At 42.2% G+C, this 16610-nt stretch overlaps 2 protein-coding genes across 2 annotated transcripts; both read right to left on the bottom strand.

The window, feature by feature from the left end:
* Window positions 1-1658: 1658 nt before the first annotated feature.
* On the bottom strand, window positions 1659-7953 carry LOC306734669 (heat shock protein HSP 90-alpha; the record flags this gene model as incomplete). Its single annotated transcript, XM_079216041.1, has 10 exons — window positions 1659-2107; window positions 2299-2632; window positions 2757-3025; window positions 3148-3295; window positions 4689-4879; window positions 5046-5211; window positions 5299-5619; window positions 7014-7147; window positions 7260-7626; window positions 7801-7953. The coding sequence occupies 10 exons, from the start codon at window positions 7951-7953 to the stop codon at window positions 1995-1997; spliced, it is 2196 nt and encodes a 731-aa protein (XP_079072167.1). The 3' UTR covers window positions 1659-1994.
* A 2477-nt stretch (window positions 7954-10430) lies between these two features.
* hsp90aa1.1 (heat shock protein 90, alpha (cytosolic), class A member 1, tandem duplicate 1) lies at window positions 10431-13990 on the bottom strand (the record flags this gene model as incomplete). The annotated part of the gene is made up of 10 exons (XM_079216195.1): window positions 10431-10790; window positions 10904-11237; window positions 11347-11615; window positions 11727-11874; window positions 11984-12174; window positions 12466-12631; window positions 12732-13037; window positions 13129-13262; window positions 13364-13730; window positions 13844-13990. 10 exons carry the CDS (start codon window positions 13988-13990, stop codon window positions 10681-10683), a joined length of 2172 nt encoding a protein of 723 aa, XP_079072321.1. The 3' UTR covers window positions 10431-10680.
* Between the last annotated feature and the right edge of the window lie 2620 nt (window positions 13991-16610).

The raw sequence follows: 16610 nt of genomic DNA, 5'->3' as shown, positions 1-16610 counted from the left end.
AAACCTTGACAACTCTCGGGGCAGTGAGCTTAAGCGGTGCAGCCCGTCCTCGCCCCGTGATTGGCTGCCGGCAGGTCAGCTGACTCCGACGTCACAGAGTGACACGGCGACCGTCGCGGGTCAGCGGGAGCTCCCTATCGGTGACGGGTCGCCATTACACCACACGAGACAGAAGGCTAAACGTGGACGGCACCAAAAAAAGAAGAATAAATATCTTGAATGTCACTTTTGACGTAAGTAGAGGACATTTATTTTATTTTTGGTGCACATTGTGACTTTAATATTACATTTCTGCACCTCCTGAGTGTGTTTTTTGGTCATTTGCTGAACGAACATCTCTCTAAATTATTCTAAAAAGCCTGTGCAGCTAATCTATTTCACTCTGGCTGGTAAACCTTCCGATGCCACAGAGTTTTTTAAAATATGTGAAGAGCTTGGACAAGCCTTCTTTTTGCTGGTCGCAGTCAGACTCCATTGCAGCTGACATGCTTTGTTGTATTACTGCCATCTAATGGAATTCAACTGTCTCTTGCAATGTCTATTTTGCCTTCTGAATTCATTCATCAATTTCAGTCCCCTCCACCCCCACTTATTATTTTTGCCTCTGTCAATATGTTATTATGCCCCGTTTTGTATTAGGCCCATTTCAGTCAAGACATATTTACATGTCAGAGTAGGGAAAAGCACACGTGTGAGTAATCAAATAAATCCTCAGCAGTGTGCAACACTTAAATAGAGCAGAGCCATCGTTAGGGGTTATTAGTTACACCTGTGCTTTTCCTCCTATGACAAGCCAAAAATACCTGCTGCTAACCTATTATATATATATATATATATATATATATATATATATATATGTATGTATATATATACACATATAACATATATATAATATATATATATATATATAATATATATATATATACATATTTATATATATGTATATATACATATATACATATATATTATTAATATTATTATTATTATATATATATATAATACCTGCTGCCCTATTAGAATGATTTAGTGGGAGACTGTAAGGTGATGGCCTTGAAAGAATACAGTTCTCCTCTTCTGGAGTTTCTGTTTTATTCAGTTGTTCGCAGGATCCATGTCACTACAGCTAGTGTTGAAAAAATCAGTATTGTGGCATTTGTTTTATGAGCTACTGTTCACATCCTTGAAAACTCTCCTTGCAATCGTGTCCGAGGGTTTCCATTAGTCATTTGTGGAGTCAACCCTGAGATCGCGGCTCAATTCAGTGTGCAAATGCCCCATTTCTCAAGCCCTTACGATGCACCGCAAGTGGCCCCACCCTGTCATTTTACCTGAAAGCCTTGAGGACACACAATAGCTTCCATTTTGTGTTCCTCTTATTTGCATTCCTTCCAGTAATGCATTTATATGTTTGTTATGAACTTGGCTCTTTTTGTAAATCCTTTCGTGACATTAAGGAAGATGTCATATGCCAGTTAGGTTCATACACACACACACACCAGGGTAATTTCACTCAACTGTGCTTTATGATTTAACTGAATCTATACTTATTTTCTGTCGTTGGCTGTAACTTCTTGTACCCTTATGCATTGTTTTTACACCCTCTTCATGTTCAAAACATTCAGTATCAGTGAGGTTGAACAAAACATGACTTGTTAATATGGTTAACCTTTATTTTTGGGTCCCACCCATTTGAAATAACAGTATCAATTCTGATATATTTACAGTTACAGTAAGAACACAAAGAATGTCATTGGAATGTCAATAAATACAAAACAAATGCATTGATACAACTCAAGTTACAAAAAGTGACAACTTAAAAAAGAACATTCTAAAGGAATAAATCTGAACTGCATATGGTAAATGCAAGAGGAACTAATAGGGATTTGATCAAAAAGAGGTTGAGGGGTAGGGGTCATCCCAGGCTCATTTACAACATTAAACTTTAAGTTTGATATAACACTACTTCTGAACACCAGCAGGCTGTAGAAACAGGCCTAGTCCACCTCCTCCATCCTGGTTGTGTCTTCATCATCCCCTTCAAGAGGGGGCATGTCCTCAGTGGGAGCACAGATGACTTCCTCTGGTGTCAGATCATCTTCATCAATACCTTAAAAAATAGAAAGGAAGCCATTACTTATTTTAAACCACTATTGCCAGACATGTTGCACAGTTAAAAGTATGCAATCAGCTACAAATGATTACAGACAATGCAATCATTTGTAGCTCAAAAATGTCCAAGAAGTGTCGATAAAGATGTCTTGGAAGTTTTACATTGCGTCAATGAACACAGATACTCACCAAGACCCAGCTTGATCATTCTGTAGATACGATTGGAGTGGGTCTGAGGCTCATCCAAGGTAAATCCTGAAGAGAGCAGGGCGGTCTCAAACAGCAGGATGACCAGATCCTTCACAGACTTGTCGTTCTTGTCGGTTTCCGCCTTCTGCCGCAGGGTCTCTACGATGGGGTGGTCAGGGTTGATCTCAAGGTGCTTCTTAGCAGCCATGTAGCCCATGGTGGAGTTGTCCCTCAGAGCCTGGGCCTTCATGATCCTCTCCATGTTGGCCGTCCAGCCATAAGTGCTGGTGACGATGCAGCAGGGGGAAGAAACCAGGCGGTTGGAGACTGTGACCTGTGGAGGTAAAATATTATTAATAATTTTCTCCCTTAATTGCACAACATGGGATTATACAACCTTAAGTTATACAAGACCTCATGGGTTGTTGTGAAGCCGTTTAATTTCCTAATCTTCTCACCTTCTCCACCTTCTTCTCTAAGATGTCCTTCATGATCTTGCACAGGTTCTCAAACTGAGCCTTCTTCTCCTCCTGCGTCTTCTTCTCTTCCTCGTCCTCAGGCAGCTCCAGGCCTTCCTTGGTCACCGAGACCAGGTTTTTGCCCTCAAATTCCTTCAGCTGCTGGACACAGTACTCGTCGATGGGCTCAATCATGTAAATGACCTCGAGGCCGGCTTTGCGAAGACGCTCCACAAAGGAAGAGTTGGCCACCTGGTCTTTGGTCTCACCTGAAATACAGGGCAACGTTGTCACGCATAGCTGCAATATCACGTTCATCAACTCAGTTTGCCTAATTCTAAACCACTTTCTAATTAAACATTAACAGTTCATGAATGAAGGGCATCCTCACCAGTGATGTAGTAGATGTGTTTCTGGTTTTCCTTCATGCGTGTAACATAGTCCTTCAAGGACACCACCTCATCCCCAGAAGCCGAGGTGTAGTATCGCAGCAGCTCAGACAGCCTCTTTTTGTTTTGAGAATCCTCATGAATGCCAAGCTGAAAGACAAATGACACTGAATGTCAGTAACATGCAGTTGAAGGAGAAGTTGCAGGAGATCCATTTAATTCTGATAAAAATTATATGATATTTGGCAAAACATGTAAAAGCACTTGTATTGGTCTCCAAGGTGTAACCATTGCGCCTCCATTTAAACAGAAGATGACAATATGGAGCACCAAGCAAGACTCAAAGCAGCTTTTCATTAGGACACAGGATCAGACAGATGGCCAGTGCATCAAAGGTCAGTGGAACAAACAGTAATCGTCAACCGCAATTCCATAGATAATTTCTGCACTCTCAGCAAACATTAGCTCTCTCCTGCTAAAATTCAGATTACATTTGGCAGGCTGAACAAAGTATCAAACCAAGGTGTCACACACACAAGTCGGGTTGGGTAGCCTACCAAAAGCCGATGCCATTATGGCTATACGGCACCGGTGGCTATACGAACGGTGCCTACCGAACCGAAATGCAACACAGATTTCGGTGCTTCCTTCCGGTGCCTGAGCCGATTAAAATACTTTTTCAAAACTACTCTGATGACTCCTCCCTGGCAGCAGGTAACGATAGCCTACTGTTTGTATAGCTACAGTAGCTAGCTAGCCATCAACCGTTTAACAGAGAAAAAGCCAAAATCTAAAAGTTTAGAAGTGTGGGTGTATTTCGCAAAAAACGATTTGAACAACAAAATGCAACAACAAAATTGCGTGTACTCCAAACTCCGAGAGAGAAACACTCCGTTTTCTGCACCAAACCTCATTGAGGAAATGTCTGTTTCAAACTCTGGAATCTCTGAAATGCTCCAAGCCGCGACACAAAGTGAGATTATTAGGAGATGTGTTTGTTCCTCGGTTCATTTGGTGTTTGCCGAATTCAAGAGCAGCTCCGTCTGGTTCAGAAAAGCTCTCCCAGTTGATATTAATGATGACATGTAGTCCAGTAAAGTAGCAGAGTTTGTAGAATCCAACAGTTTCTGAGTGGAGTTTTGTTTCACACGGTCCCCATCAGCTCACCTGATGCTTGTGTCTGTCATATTTTTATATATATTGTTCATAGTTTAAAGTAAAAAAGTTTGAAGCTGTAGTTTGAAGTCAAGTGTTTTGTATTTCTTTATATTTATAGTATACTTTAAACAGTTAGTATATTGTTCAATTTGAAGAAAGAAATTTGCCTTGGCCATGTCGTCAATCATCGTTTTGTGCTTCTGTTTTTTAAGCATCGGTTCAGGCACCGTTTAGGCACCGGTATCGTTTTAAAAGTATCGTTTTAGCACTGGTATCAGAAAAAAAACTAATAATACCCATCCCTACACACAAGGCTGCCAAAAGTCAAAATGTGACAAGATTCAGAACACCCGCAGCTCGAACAGTGCGAGACGAGGACACCGACCTTGATGTTCTTGGAGAACTGCTCGTAGCACTTCTTGTAGTTTTCCTTGTCCTCGGCCAGTTCGGTGAAGAGTTCCAGGCACTTCTTCACCAGGTTCTTGCGGATGACTTTCAGGATCTTGCTCTGCTGCAGCATCTCTCTGGAGATGTTCAGCGGCAGATCCTCAGAGTCCACCACACCTTTGATGAAATCTGAATAGAGAAGAACGACTGCTTAGCCTTCCAAAGCCAGACAAACTTAATTTATTATACACCAAAATAATCCATATAACAATTAGCCTGCATAATATTAAAGCCATGAATATCTTAGAAGAAATTGTATGTGAATGATTAGTAATGTGTCACTTATGTTACTCACTGAGGTACTCGGGTATGACCTCATCGCAGTTGTCCATGATGAAGACCCTGCGCACGTACAGCTTGATGTTGTTCTTCTTCTTCTTGTTCTCAAAGAGGTCGAAGGGAGCGCGACGAGGCACAAAGAGCAAGGCGCGAAATTCCAGCTGGCCCTCCACTGAGAAATGCTGCAAGAAAGAGGGTCGATCAGTTCAGTTGTAGGGTCAATTTTCATCTATGTCCGATATGGATAAAGAAAAGATGAAGAGACTTACCTTGACAGCCAGGTGTTCCTCCCAGTCGTTGGTCAGACTCTTGTAGAACTCTCCGTACTCGTCATTACTGATGTCGTCCGGGTTACGGGTCCACAGGGGTTTGATCTTGTTCAGCTCTTCTTGGTCAATGTACTTCTCCTTGATCTTCTTCTTCTTCTTCTTCTTTTTGTCTGAACATTTGTCGTGGTCGTGCTCCTCGTCTGACCCAACATCCTCAATCTCAGGCTTGTCCTCGTCCTTCTCTTCTTCTTCATCCTTGTCCTTCTCTTCCTCCTCCTCCGCCTCGTCGTCACTCACCTCCTTGTCGCGTTCTTTCTCCACCTGAATTTTAAAAAAGGACTCATGTCACTGGCCATGTTTTTTGCATTACTTTACTTACCCAGGTTAACTGTTGTGAATTAATTAATTAATTAATTAAACAACTTAATAGCGTTCCTGTACAATTTTACGAAAAACGCCTATCCAGGTATGCCCAAAGTAAATTGCAAGCTCTACTTGAACTATTTTGAGTAAAAGCATGGTCTTGGTCTCTTTTGAAAGGTAACAATCTGAAGCTTTTTCCCCTCAATAGTCAGAATCACTTTAAGAGCTGCTGACATTGAGTTATATAAGTTTGAACACACTAAAGTATAACATTTTTATTTCCGCCTGAACATTTCTTTGCAAATAGATGCCTGTAGATGACTATAAATGGTACTTATGAACTGGAAAACACAATGGGACAATAGCCTGAAGCCTTATCTAGTCTAAGTAAAAAGCAGATAACAATATCACAGAAAATTAATATTTTACACAGTTTTTTCATTTTGAGACTGAAAATATTCATGATATATATACCTTTTATTAAAAAGGCTTATAGTCTTGCAAACTTATAGAGGTACTATTCATATTTACTACCAGTATTGCTGACAAATGAAGTATAATGCATTTTCGTGCTAATTCAAGGCCAAACTGGGGCTCAGTCAGCAGCTGTCTCTTCTCATCAAGCTGAAGGCTGTTGGGATCATCTCCAACCCCTCTTGTTTGGACCTGTTTTTTAGGCAATTTCATTGGCTGTACGAAACGCCTGTCATCTGAGCCGTATGACGTGACAGGCTTGATCCACGTAAGAAAAGAGAGGCTGAGCCTGTACTTCAATGTAGCTTCTAGTTGGGTAATGTAGCCTGTCAGTAAGGACATGAAACTCCTATTGGTTCAAGTGACGTTTCATTGGAAAGGTTAGATTTCGTATTTGTGCTCTCATGCAAACTTGCTTTTCTTCTAAAAACAAAAAGTTATTGTTTCATATCTTCCAGCTGATATGAAATGATGCAATGCCAGTTTGTGGATATTTATGGATGTAATCACGTCTTTTAGACTAAATCTTTTATGGGATTTTTTTATTGGACCTTTACGACGTAACAACGCCGTTGTTGTTGGAATGTTATGGATTTATGGATCAATATGAGGCGTCATCGGTGAGTTGCCTGGTTTTTGCTATCGTTTGTTTGTTTGTTGTTGTCTGACAAAAGTCTTGTTTGTAGCTGCTGTGGGTGGTCTGATGGAGTGGAATGGAGTGCACAGCTGGAATCACAAGAATCGTAGGTTTTCAGAAACATGTGGCACTCGTACCGAACTATAAATAGAACTATAAATAGATGTACAGTGTACAATAGAAGTACAGTAAAGGACGCCCGCGGGAAGGCAGAACGTTAAGAGGTTAAATGAGTACTTACAAACAGAGTGATGGGATAGCCAATGAACTGTGAGTGCTTTTTCACAATCTCTTTGATTCTTCGCTCCTCAATGTATTCCATTTGGTCTTCTTTCAAGTGCAGAACCACCTTGGTGCCACGTCCCATGGGCTCAGCTATATGGGAGAAAGGTGGGTCAGTTAGAGTAAGCTCTCCTAGAGGTATCGCTCTTATCAATACAACTAAATTGTTAAACAGCAACAAAAAAATGGCCGTTATAATACTTACAGTTGTCTACTTTCACTGTGAATGAGCCTCCAGCAGAGGATTCCCAGGCGTACTGCTCGTCATCGTTGTGCTTGGTTATCACCGTCACCCTCTCAGCCACGAGGTAGGCCGAGTAGAAACCCACACCGAACTGACCGATCATGGAGATGTCGGCTCCAGCCTGCAGAGCCTCCATGAAAGCCTTGGTGCCAGACTTGGCGATCGTTCCCAGGTTGTTGATCAGGTCGGCCTTGGTCATGCCGATGCCCGTGTCAATCAAGGTTATGGTGCGTTCCTCTTTGTTGGGAATTACTTCGATCTTAAGCTCTTTGCCATCATCCAGCTTGCTGGGATCAGTGAGACTCTCGTAGCGGATTTTGTCCAGGGCCTGTGGGGGCGGGGGGCTCTTAAATTATTCACGATTTTTGATCATCAGCATAGTACTATGTGTTATAACTAAAGTGCACAACAGCACTTCAACTTAAAAACAAGCTCAATAAACATTTTAGACAAACCATGAGATTAGAGAAACAGCTTTAGGCTAATACTATGACAAACTTACATCTGAGGAGTTGGAGATAAGCTCCCTGAGGAAGATCTCTTTGTTTGAGTAGAAGGTGTTGATGATCAAGGACATCAGCTGAGCGATCTCAGCCTGGAATGCGAAGGTCTCAGCCTCCTCTTCCTCCATTGGTTGGTCATGTGATTCTGGCATCTAAGGAGAGGGGACAAATTACTATTTTTACATGATGCTCATATCATGGATGACACACACACACATACAAATGTATATCCTATAAACTGGCACCATTTGTCTCGCTAAAGCGCAGTGCACCAAGGCCTACACAATTATTTTATTTAGATTAGAAAATGGGACGCATTGCCACGAGGAGTAATGTTGGACGCTTTTGTACAGCTAAACACCGACCCAGTAGTTTCCCTTGGTCTTGTGTATTTGTTTTGCAGTTATGCAGGCATGTTGCGGACCTGTGTGCACAATCATGTGCATTGGTCTGTGGATCGGCTGCAGCACAGTGAGTCACTACGCTGTCACACCCACGACAACCACAGCACTGCCAATCCCCCTCGGGTACTGTGCTGGTAATTAAGTTAAACCTTCCTATATACGGTTTAACTAGAATTAGTGCTCACAGTAACATGCACAGACCAAAAAAACAGAGAAATTCCTCATTAATTTATTCATTCATGTGCAATATCAATAATCTGTTCAATACAAACAACAATTTACTCTGATTATATATTTTATTTTTGTTGTCTTCTACTATATATACACACAATAGCTTCACTGTGTTTGATTACATTTGTTTATCTCTTTTACTTATGTCTCTCGTTTCGTTTGCATTGTCCATTTCCTGTGGGACAAATAAAAAATTATTGTATTTTATCTTAATAGAATTGATCGAATCAACACCACCACAAAACTACCTCATATAGTTAAATCAATACCTCTGACACAATCTGAGGTTATGTATTACATGGCTGTTATGTTAATGAGTAACATGATTCATTAACATTGGCCATCACCCGTCAGTGCCGTTGTCAAAACACTGAGTAATCCCTTCAGTTAACATCAGTGGAGGTGTGCATCGGTATGATAGGTTAGTATAAGAAAGCGTTGATGGTGCGGACAGGTGGTGTGACAGACTGTCCGGCTCTGCTAAGTGCTCCACTTGTCTATAATCCATTTTTGGCGAATGAGACCAAATCCACCTGCTTCTTCCTTTACACAAATGACATAATACACATTATATTGTCTGCAAATGCAAATAAAAATATATATATGGAGGAGAGTTTAGAAAGTTAATTACTTTAGCATATTTTTGTATTTTTTTTTACAAATCTAGATAGTCTTATATAGGTAACACAACCCAGATCTTACTAGAGATATGAAACTAAATATGTAGCCCACCAATGTAGATCGATCACGACAGTGTATTGATATCGATTGGTGTCTGGTTGATCAGAGAGAAGCAGTGGCTTGGATTACATATCAGTAAATGAAATGTCTCCTCCTGTCGGTTTCTCGGGTAAACTGCGCGTTTCTAGAAGGTACCAAGAGACGAACAGGACTCCAGCAGTTTCCATGGGAATCGAGCTCTCCTCCGTTGGGGAGCTTCTGTGAATGACCGTCCTGTACTTACCTGAACTTTGCACGGTGAAAACATTTTTAAATAAAAAGTAATCTAGGAATAATCTCTGTTGAATAAAAATCTGATTTCGGTTCATTCATTTCTTCACCCGTTTTGCCAAAATTCCAGCCCGACACGGGCCATGTGACCGTCATCGCTCCGACTTTGAGTGACAGCAAAGGTGATGTGGGCGGGGTAACGTGCAGCTGCCAAAATGATGTTAAGAAAAAGTTTTGACGGTTGCTAATAACGCTGACATGCCAGGGAGATTACTTCGACCCAAACCATAATGTAAAATCCAATTATCTATGATTATAGTATTGTATTAAGCCGATTGTAAACGCGGTGGGCATGAGCTAGATTTACACAGACCTCACCGTTAGTTACATCCAGAATGACTTTAAAATTATGGTAGTCTTGTAAAATATGGCAGCGACACCGACGTCAAACGGTTAAGTTTCAACATTAAAAACGGAGCTAATATTAATGCAAAGTGTGTCATGTTATAGTTTAACAGTTGCATCCCGGAGTCAATTATTTTTGTATTATATAAAATATATATACACAATTTATTTACCTTGGTCCTCAGTGTAACGAAACTCCCGGAGTGAGCCGTGTAGCGGTTGAAGCAGTTGTGAACAACCCGGCTGGTGGGGTGTTTATTGCTGACGGTTAGCTGTGCGGCTTTTCTACAGTCACCGACAGTTCGTGAAATCCTGTCCTGAGCCTTCCAGAACCATCTGGAACCCTCCTCGCGACGCAGCTCGGTGAGGCTCGCTGACAGGCCCGGTGGGCTGTCGATCATGATGGGGCGCCGGGGGGGGGCGGGGCTGGGGGAGGGAGGGACGGAGGGAGGGAGGGACGGAGGGTTTTGAACTCGAATGAACTAACGCAGGGAAAAAAGTTGACGTTTAGTTACTTAACCTGCATTATGGTTATCCCTTTTTAACCAATCTAGGACCCGTACAAAGTAATGAGTTGGACAGGTAATGGACTCAGTAACCGAGTTGTTGTTTTTTTTATTACAAATTTTAATGCATTTCATAAAAAAAAAAAAAAAAAAATTACAAAAAGATAGTCAAAGTCACAGTGACTTTATATCCCTCTCTTAATGGTTGTCAGTAGTTGTTTACAAACCACTTGATAGACAAAGCCACACCGTGGCGGACATCAATTCCATTAAATAAGCTGTATCGACTAATAAGAAATGAGTTGTGACAGTGACGTGTCCATTTGAAGAAGTAACACAATTATAAAAACATTATAAAGCAGGAAAGAGTCTTTTCAGTATTTTAGTCAACTTCCTCCATTCTTGATGTGTCATCGTCTCCTTCCAAGACTGGCATATCTTCTTCAGCAGGCTGAACGAGGTCCTCGACTGCAGAATCATCATCATCAACACCTGTGAATGAGAATGCATTTCATTAGCCAACCAACGCCACTTATTGATGGAGGCATATAATGAGCGGACCAATTCCTGTAAAGTCACCGGTCGTGGTGAAAAAGAAAACGTACCAAGACCAAGCTTGATCATTCTGTAGATGCGGTTGGCATGCGTCTGCGGGTCATCCAGTGTAAATCCAGAGGAGAGCAGGGCGGTCTCGAACAGGAGGATGACCAGGTCTTTCACGGCCTTGTCATTCTTGTCGGCCTCTGCCTTCACCCTCAAGGTCTCAACGATTGGATGCATAGGGTTGATCTCAAGGTGCTTCTTGGCCGTCATGTAGCCCATGGTGGAGTTATCTCTCAGGGCCTGAGACTTCATGATCCGCTCCATGTTGGCTGTCCAGCCGTAGGTGCTGGTGACGATGCAGCATGGGGAAGAGACCAGGCGGTTTGACACCGTGACCTGTCAATAATAAAATGTTGCGTTATTGTCATGATTAAACAAAATCGGCCGTGCTACATTAGCACAATTGTACTGCAACATTTAGACAGATGAGATATGTTTTCTTCACCTTTTCAATCTTCTTGTCGAGGATGTCCTTCATGATCTTGCAAATGTTCTCAAATTTGTTTTTGAGCTCCTCCTGCTTCTTCAGGTTGTCCTCATCCTCCGGGAGCTCCAGGCCTTCTTTGGTCACTGAAACCAGGTTCTTGCCATCATATTCTTTTAGCTGCTGGACACAGTACTCGTCGATGGGCTCGATCATGTAAATGACCTCAAGGCCGGCTTTGCGAAGGCGCTCCACAAAGGAAGAGTTGGCCACCTGGTCTTTGGTCTCACCTGTGGAAGTTAATGTACATTTATTGAATCAATACACTAGTTACCAAATCCCTTTTGAGAAAGGTTTGAAGCAAACCTGAAAGAAGAAAAGGAGAGAGTTGAATTGCTAACCTGTGATGTAGTAGATGTGTTTCTGGTTCTCCTTCATGCGCGAAACATAGTCTTTCAGGGAAACCACCTCATCTCCAGAGGTCGAGGTGAAGTAGCGCAGCAGCTCAGACAGCTTCTTCCTGTTCTGAGAGTCTTCATGGATGCCAAGCTGATACAAAAAAAATGTTGCAAATAGTCAATGTGAACCCTCCGATTTTTTTTATTTTTTTATCTGAAGGGTTAGAGTTAAAGACATACATTCAGATCGAGGAACCTACTTTGATGTTCTTGGAGAACTGCTCGTAGTACTTCTTGTAGTTGTCCTTGTCGTCGGCCAGGTCGGCGAAGAGTTCCATGCACTTCTTGACCAGGTTCTTGCGGATGACTTTCAGGATCTTGCTCTGCTGCAGCATCTCTCTGGAGATGTTCAGCGGCAGATCCTCAGAGTCCACCACACCTTTGATGAAATCTGAATAAAGAAGATAATGACTGCTTAGCCTTCCAAAAGATAGACAGCGCTTTGTGCTTCCATAACCAGGGCCGGCCGTCTTGTGTTGTTTGGAGGCAATAGATAAGCTTTGAATTCCATATTGAGCGACTCTAAATTCCTTTTGAGACATGCTTGTGACAAAGGGCTGTACACTTAAATTATACAAACTATTTTTATTGAAGAAAATAATCTTACTAACAATTAGCCTGCATAATATCTTATAATAAATTGCATGTGAATGATTAGTAATGTGTCACTTATGTTACTCACTGAGGTACTCTGGGATGAGCTCATCACAGTTGTCCATGATGAAGACCCTGCGCACGTACAGCTTGATGTTGTTTTTCTTCTTCTTGTTCTCAAAGAGGTCAAAGGACGCCCTTCTGGGTACGAAGAGCAAGGCACGGAACTCCAGCTGGCCCTCCACTGAGAAATGCTGCAAGAGACAAGAATGAAGTATGAATGCATTAGCTTGAAAAAATAAATCACATGAAGCCATGATCAGATTTGCAAAGAGGTAGTTAGACTCTGCTTACCTTGACAGCCAGGTGGTCCTCCCAATCGTTGGTGAGACTCTTGTAGAACTCTCCGTACTCGTCATTGGTGATGTCATCAGGGTTACGGGTCCAGATGGGCTTGGTCTTGTTCAGCTCCTGGGAATCAATGTACTTCTCCTTGACCTTCTTCTTCCTCTTGTTCTTGTTCTCCTTTGTGTCCTCGTCTTCATCGGAGCCCACGTCCTCAATCTTAGGTTTATCCTTGTCTTCAGCGGCATCTTTCTCAACTTCCTCTTCCTTTTCTCCCTCTTCAAGGTCCACTTCCTTCTCCCTTGTTTTCTCCACCTGGAATATGTAGAAAGAGTGGTGGTTTAGGAATTGGTGTCTCAGTACGTCAATGTCACTGATTATCACCAAGTTTGCTAATGGTACTTACATAAAGTGTGATAGGGTAGCCAATGAACTGAGAGTGCTTCTTCACAACTTCCTTGACGCGCTTCTCCTCACAGTATTCCGTCTGATCTTCTTTGAGGTGAAGGATCACTCTGGTGCCTCTGCCGATGGACTCTCCTAAAAGTAGCAATAAAACCAATGATGAGTGCAGGGCCCGACTGTGACAAATCATATTCATAATGACACTTATTGAATATTATAGCAATGAGGGAACTCACCAGTGTCAACTTTGACTGTGAATGAGCCTCCAGCCGCAGACTGCCAAATGTATTGCTCGTCATCGTTGTGCTTGGTTATCACAGTCACCTTGTCAGCCACGAGGTAGGCCGAGTAGAAACCCACACCGAACTGACCGATCATGGAGATGTCGGCTCCAGCTTGCAGGGCCTCCATGAAAGCCTTGGTGCCAGACTTGGCGATCGTGCCCAGATTGTTGATCAGGTCGGCCTTGGTCATGCCGATGCCCGTGTCCACCAGGGTCAGGGTGCGGGCGAGCTGGTCGGGCGTGATTTCGATCTTCAGGTCCTTGCAGGACTCAAGTTTGGTGGGGTCTGTCAAGCTCTCATATCTTATTTTGTCCAAGGCCTGTGAGGAAGGGATGAGCTTGTTAACATTGTGATGTTTTCGCACATGTGAGAGCTGCGTACAGTTTCAAAAGCAAAAGGAACATGTATGATAAACTGCTGGTTTGTATTTACATCTGAGGAGTTGGAGATAAGTTCCCTAAGGAAGATCTCTTTGTTTGAGTAGAAGGTGTTGATGATCAGGGACATCAGCTGAGCGATCTCAGCCTGGAAGGCGAAGGTCTCCACTTCATCCTCCATGACTGTTCCAGCAGCAGGCATCTGAAAAAAAGGAGACAATTTTTCAAAATTATGCTTCTTGTGCTCAGATATACAAATTTGCTCAGAAAAAAAAAAGTTGGAGATCTCAAAACTAATCTCCTGCCGTTACATTTGAAATCTGTTTATCCACCCTAAAAGGCAGCCTCATGGCATGAGGAGGTTAGCCATTGCAGATGGTAGACGAACACATGTTCCTTCTGTCAATCAAAGGCTTGCCATTTGCTAAATGGGCGGAGTTGGGATGCTTTGCCCAACCCCCCCAAAGCCATTCACCATGTGTCACTCGACACCTTCAAGTTTAGGAAGGAACAGCAGCTAGAAATTTAAAAAAAAAAAAAAAGGAAGAATCTGGTTTTAACTGTAGAGCAGCAATGATTATATTTTGTCATGAGTGAGGCCTTTCCATTCAAAACTAAATAAATCTGCCTCGAAGGACAACATTTCTTCTGACCATACAAAAGTTGCCATCTTTGTGATTTCATTACATTTAAACATCACCCCCTATTATTGCAATGTTTTTGATACTTCCCTGCAAAAAGATGGGAAACTGCAGTATCTGCTCTTTGTGCCACCCGGCTTTCCCTGCTCATCCGCCATTACATTCACACCCAGGGTCACCCTGCTTGCCATGTGCTTTTACACGTGTATTTTTGCACTACTATATTTGTGCATTTCTGTCAGTTAGTGGTTTTATTTTCATGTATTCCAAGTTGCAGCAAGTATTTTTTACCCCTCTGTCCATACTCCATACAACTATTATAGCAACCAGTTTAATATGATATAATGAAAATTATCTCTTCAGTCTTACCTTGACTAGAATCTTTTCAGATCAGTTGCCTCTTGAAGATAGTCGTCAAATGTATCACTGAGCTTGTCTTCTCTTGTTGAAGCGCTCCAAGTGTGTGCTATGCTCCTCCTCCCGTGAGCAGTGTGTTCACGTGAATCTATGCAGACCCCACGACACCGGTGTCTTTTTATACTTTGGGGGTGGGGGGGTTCTAGAAGCTTCCATTCAGAAGCTTCCAGAAGATAGGTTCACTACGTTAAAGGGGGTGTTGAGGAAAGGGGGTGGGGGGCGAGTGAGACACCAGAGCCCTAAAGTTGATGTGCCCTTATAGGGCTGCAGAGTCACAAGAAGTGCCTGTCACTCAAATAGACCGCTTTCCTGATAGCTTGTCCAGCTCTTAGGCCCCATACCCCCCTGTAAGCGTCACAGCTGTGAAGTGATTTTGCTATCAGCTGCTATCGAGCTGCCACACACAGACATACCACAGGGCTTTCTGTGGACAGCAGGTCCATTTATTTTTTTGCCGTGTAAGATTGGGGTAAATCTCAATGGTTTCACAGTAGAAAAAGAAAAGTTGTGATTTTAAGCACTACTTGTGGCCTTCATCACTAGATGGACTTTCGAAACACAACCAGTCACCAGGCTCTGGTCGGACAACCAAAGACAACATTCAGGGGGTTTAGGATTCATAAGTTTAGCAATGTAGGCCCTGTCCTGGGCTTTGACACGCATGCTTTGATGCTAATTTTGAAACATACCAGAAAGAAACGCAGATGAACCAACACTAAAACAGGAGACCGAAAGGGTTTAAATACACTAGGGGGGTGCAGGTGATTAGACACAGGAGGGTTCAATTAAGGGCGAGGCCGACAATCACAAAGGCAGAAAAACAAACAAAGGCAGGAAGTGTGAACAGAGGACAAGAGGAAGGGAAATTCAAAATAAAGCAGAAAACAAACTAAATAAAACCTAAGACTGTGACACACGCAAGTTAAAACTAACTTATTGTACAGGTGAGACCTTAGGGAATATGGGGGATGCTCCACAGGGAATAGTAATTCTACATAATTAGGATTAGCAAATTGACAAAACAGTGTGTTAATGAGAGCCATCAATGCCACAAGAGAAGGGAATAGGTGCAGGCTCACTACATAACCCCCCATACCATTTCCAATACACCGTAAACAACTCAGACATCAGGTTTTCAAACATGGGACTACACAGTAAAAATCATTGTATAAGATGGAAGACTAGAATGATCTGGTCCAGTGTGGGTCTGAGTTTATTCAGATGACCAGTGGATGGCAGTATATTTCCTTTGCTACAGATCTGTTACATAATCGAAATGCGTCCACACTACTAGAAGCAACTCCTGTCACTGAGAAACATGGAGAACTGATGCAATCACATACACAATATTTTATGTAGGGGAGAGCCAGATTCCCCATATAGGTTAAATAGTTTGCCAGAATAAGATGGTGAGTTCATGCATGTGGGAATTGAGCATTGATACAGGAAGGGATGCTCCTGGAATTTAGAGCTGGATGCTGCCGGTGTATATCCTGGAATGCCCATAATCGGATATCCTTAATTTAATAATATATTTACAGTAAAGTCAATCTCAGTCTGGCTATGAGAACTTTGTGTCTTCTGTGTCTACATGAATTTCTTTATTTTCAGCAATAGTATACTAAACTGTTTTTTGTTCATTCAAAGGATGGTTATTTTTTAAGCTTTTTCGCTGGGTAAAGAGAAATATCCGACACAATTTCAGTGAATCTAAACATATTAAACAAAAGTGTTGCTTGCCATATACTTTTCAATCCAACTGCG

This window comes from Taurulus bubalis (genome assembly GCF_910589615.1).
Source record: "Taurulus bubalis genome assembly, chromosome: 3".
NCBI classification, from domain to species: Eukaryota; Metazoa; Chordata; class Actinopteri; order Perciformes; family Cottidae; genus Taurulus; species Taurulus bubalis.
This window is presented reverse-complemented; position numbering and strand designations above follow the sequence as displayed.